Source organism: Erythrolamprus reginae, chromosome 2 (genome assembly GCF_031021105.1).
Source record: "Erythrolamprus reginae isolate rEryReg1 chromosome 2, rEryReg1.hap1, whole genome shotgun sequence".
NCBI classification, from domain to species: Eukaryota; Metazoa; Chordata; class Lepidosauria; order Squamata; family Dipsadidae; genus Erythrolamprus; species Erythrolamprus reginae.
Window position 1 is genome coordinate 355,272,286 of NC_091951.1, and position 4,052 is coordinate 355,276,337.

Genomic DNA, 4,052 nt, shown 5'->3' on the forward strand with positions numbered 1-4,052 from the left:
CTTGAGCTAATCGTTTTATTTAGCAATTAATACAGCTTCTTTTAGAATAGTCATACATCCCTACTATCGTCTTTTAGTCTCTAATCCTGGTGAATTAATATATTTCCAATAGATTTATTTCTCAGTCTCATTCTTCAGTACCTTAATGGTTTTTAGGTTACATTTTGCTGTAATATTCTTTCTAGTATTGAAAATGTCCTTGAACTTCATGTTCAACCCATCTAGACATCCAATTATCAGTTTGCTGAGTGAATGTTCTTCACCATGTGCTTCTCAAAGGGGAAATGTAAAACTTTGGCGCTTCAGAAATATTTCCTTCAATGATAGTTCAGTTGAAAGGTTTCCTTCCGGCAGAATAACGATGAACGATCACACTGGCAAACTACAGTTCAGCTGTAGAGGTTTTCAGCAGGTGGTGGTCGAGCAGACTCCTGGAGAAGGGCAAGCACCTAGATGTGAAAGGGGAAGGAGAGTCCCTTGACCCTCAGTGGGAATGCTGCAATGCGAAGGCACACCTCTTGTAGGCAGCATAGAGCAGGAGCATGGCACGCAGCATTTGCCGACATATAGCCATGGCCATGCGCACTTGGGGCTCCCGGAGCCCTCGGGGCCAGCGCTGGTGGGTGCTGATGACTTGACGGAAGGCGGAGGGCTCCGATACCCTCAGGGAGCCACTCCAGCGTGGGGGCTGCACTGTCACAGGGTGCCCGAATACCGAGTCGACCCCCGTGAGACGCACCGCCTGGGGTTTGCGCACAGACCCGCCGTGCCCTCTTGTCTCCCCAGCTGCTCCTGGGGGCTGCCCTGCCCCCATCTTCGCCCGGGGCTCCAGGACCAGGCTGAGGCCCTGGAAGCACAGCTGCACCTCTAAATCTGCTGCCACCGGGCTCCGTCCCCCTCGGAAGAGAGGCTTGGAAGCCCCCGGTCTGGGGAGGGTTCCCCTCAGCCATTGCAGGGATTCATCCAGTGGAGACCAGGGTGCCCACAGCTGGTAGCCCCCATCCATGGTGAAGCCCTGACCCCGTGTCACCCCTTATTCTTGGGACATCCTTGTAGTACGTGGTGCCCTTGGCAACTCTTTCTGAACTGGGACAGCTTAGAACTTTTTGATTCATTCAACGTTCCAGAAGCGCCACAGGCCCCTTTGGTTCTATGCCGCTGATGGCGCAGTGGTACACTTTGTAAATTGAAAATAGGCGTAACGGTTTTGGGTGAGGCTGGGGCGTAAGGGTTGGGGCGTAAGGGTTGGGGCATAAGGGTTGGGGTTTTTAATAGGCCATCGTAGGCTTTAACTTGTTTTAAGGCTTTTGAAACAGGATTTCTTTTTCTGTCCTTGAGTCGCAGCCAAGGCTCCTCCTGCTGTCCTATTAATATTAATAATATTTTAAATATATTTTATTTGTTTATTTGTTTATTTGTTTATTTATTTATCTATCTATCTATCTATTTATTTATTTATTTAGATTTGTATGCCGCCCCTCTCCATAGACTCGGGGCGGCTCACAACAAGATACAACAATTCATGACAAATCCAAATAAATTTAAAATATTTTAAAAAGTTTAAAAAGAACCCAATTTACTAGCAAACACACACACAAACATACCATGCATAAATTGTACATGCCCGGGGGAGGTGTTTCAGTTCCCCCATGCCTGACGGCAAAGGTGGGTTTTAAGGAGTTTACGGAAGGCAGGGAGAGTAGGGGCAGTTATAATCTCTGGGGGGAGTTGGTTCCAGAGAGTCAGGGCCGCCACAGAGAAGGCTCTTCCCCTGGGGCCCGCCAACCGACATTGTTTAGTTGACGGGACCCGGAGCAGGCCCACTCTGTGGGACCTAATCGGTCGCTGGGATTCGTGCGGCAGAAGACGGTCTCGGAGGTATTCTGGTCCAGTGTCATGAAGGGCTTTAAAGGTCATAACCAACAGTTTGAATTGTGGCCGGAAATTGATCGGCAGCCAATGCAGACTGCGGAGTGATGGTGAAACATGGGCATACCTAGGTAAGCCCATGACTGCTCTCGCAGCTGCATTCTGCACGATCTGAAGTTTCCGAACACTTTTCAAAGGTAGCCCCATGTAGAGAGCATTACAGTAGTCGAACCTCGAGGTGATGAGGGCATGAGTGACTGTGAGCAGTGAGTCCCTGTCCAGATAGGGCCGCAACTGGTGCACCAGGCGAACCTGGGCAAACGCCCCCCTCGCCACAGCTGAAAGATGGTTCTCTAATGTGAGCTGTGGATCGAGGAGGACGCCCAAGTTGCGGACCCTCTCCGAGGGGGTCAATAATTCCCCCCCCAGGGTAATGGACAGACAGATGGGATTGTCCTTGGGAGGCAAATCCACAGCCACTCCGTCTTATCCGGGTTGAGTTTGAGTCTGTTGACACTCATCCAGGCCCCAACAGCCTCCAGACACCGGCACATCACTTCCACTGCTTCGTTGACTGGACATGGGGTGGAGATGTAAAGCTGGGTATCATCAGCGTACTGATGATACCTCACTCCATGCCCTTGGATGATATACAGGATAATAACTTTAAAATCCTATTAAAAAGGACAGGGTTTTTTTGTGGCTGCAATATGTTTTGACCACATAACGGCAGAGGTTTCCAACTCGTAGGATTGAACATTGAGGCCATCCTAGGCCTTTTCGATGGCCTCAGCGCTATCGCCAAGGGACAGAAAACCGTGCCATCCTATGTCAAAATAGGAATATGAGACACAAAAAGAAATCAACCCTCTTAACAGATTTTAAGTTTATTATTCTTACTATTTAAGTTTATTATTATTTAAGTTTATACAAAGGTGCTGGATGAAGGTGGTGCCGTGGATATTGCCTATCTGGACTTCAGCAAAGCCTTTGATACGGTTCCACATAAAGAGCTGATAGATAAATTAGTGAAGATTGGACTTAATCCCTGGATAGTTCCATGGATTTGCAGCTGGCTGAAGCGTAGACATCATAGAGTTGTTGTTAATGGCAAGTATTCTGAGCAGAGACAGGTTACAAGCAGTGTGCCACAAGGGTCTGTTCTGGGTCCTATTCTTTTTAATATGTTTGTGAGTGACATAGGGTGACATTTGGTAGGGAAGGTTTGTAGGTGTCTGTAATATGGTAAATGATTTAGTGTTACTAGATAAATGGTCAAAGCAATGGAAACTGCAGTTTAATGTTTCCAAATGTAAAATAATGCACTTGGGGAAAAGGAATCCTCAATCTGAGTATTGCATTGGCAGTTCTGTGTTAGCAAAAACTTCAGAAGAGAAGGATTTAGGGATAGTGATTTCTGACAGTCTCAAAATGGGTGAGCAGTGTGGTTGGGCAGTAGGAAAAGCAAGTAGGATGCTTGGCTGCATAGCTAGAGGTATAACAAAAGCAGGAAGAGGGAGATTGTTATCCCCTTATATAGAACGCTGGTGAGACCACATTTGGAATACTGTGTTCAGTTCTGGAGACCTCACCTATGAAAAGATATTGAGAAAATTGAACGGGTCCAAAAACAGGCTACAAGAATGGTGGAAGGTCTTAACCATAAAACTTACCAGGAAAGACGCGCCATTGGGTTTTTACTTGTTGCGTATTTTCTCATTGTAATGGAATAAAGTGGTTTCTATTTAGCCGCTCGTCTGCTGATTCTTACCAATATTCAAGACTTTCCCTTTAAAGCACAGGATGGTTCCAATATCATATAACCCCCGTTTCTCCCAAATTCTGGAACCCGGCCACTCGAGGGATGCAGGCGGAATCCTACCGAGGCGATGTTACATCAGCCCGCCTATTGTGTCGCCGGCAAGATGACCATCCCATCCTTTGCGGGGCACGGGGCAAGCTCGGCCTTTAAAGGTAAGGAGCAGGTGTTTTCTATAACATTTTTTAACAGGTGCCACTCAGTCCGTCGTCATAGATACCGGCCTCTGAAGTCATAGCAGACCAGAAAGACTTTTCAGCTGACCCCACATCCATCGGCCGTCCCCGGGGGTAGGCAGAGGAGAAGGGCACCGTGGTTCCCCAGACGTAGGACAGGTAGAAGAATAACGTTTGTTTTCCGTTTC

At 47.6% G+C, this 4,052-nt stretch overlaps 1 protein-coding gene across 1 annotated transcript; it reads right to left on the reverse strand.

Annotated features, from left to right (window-relative positions):
• Positions 1-484: 484 nt before the first annotated feature.
• On the reverse strand, positions 485-1,006 carry LOC139159074 (FANCD2 opposite strand protein-like). The gene has a single exon (XM_070736440.1). The coding sequence runs from the start codon at positions 1,004-1,006 to the stop codon at positions 485-487; it is 522 nt and encodes a 173-aa protein (XP_070592541.1).
• Positions 1,007-4,052: the final 3,046 nt, after the last annotated feature.

Coding starts and splice junctions, on each gene's coding strand:
- LOC139159074 (XM_070736440.1), bottom strand. CDS start 1,006: ATGGATGGGGGCTACCAGCTGTGGGCACCCTGGTCTCCACTGGATGAA.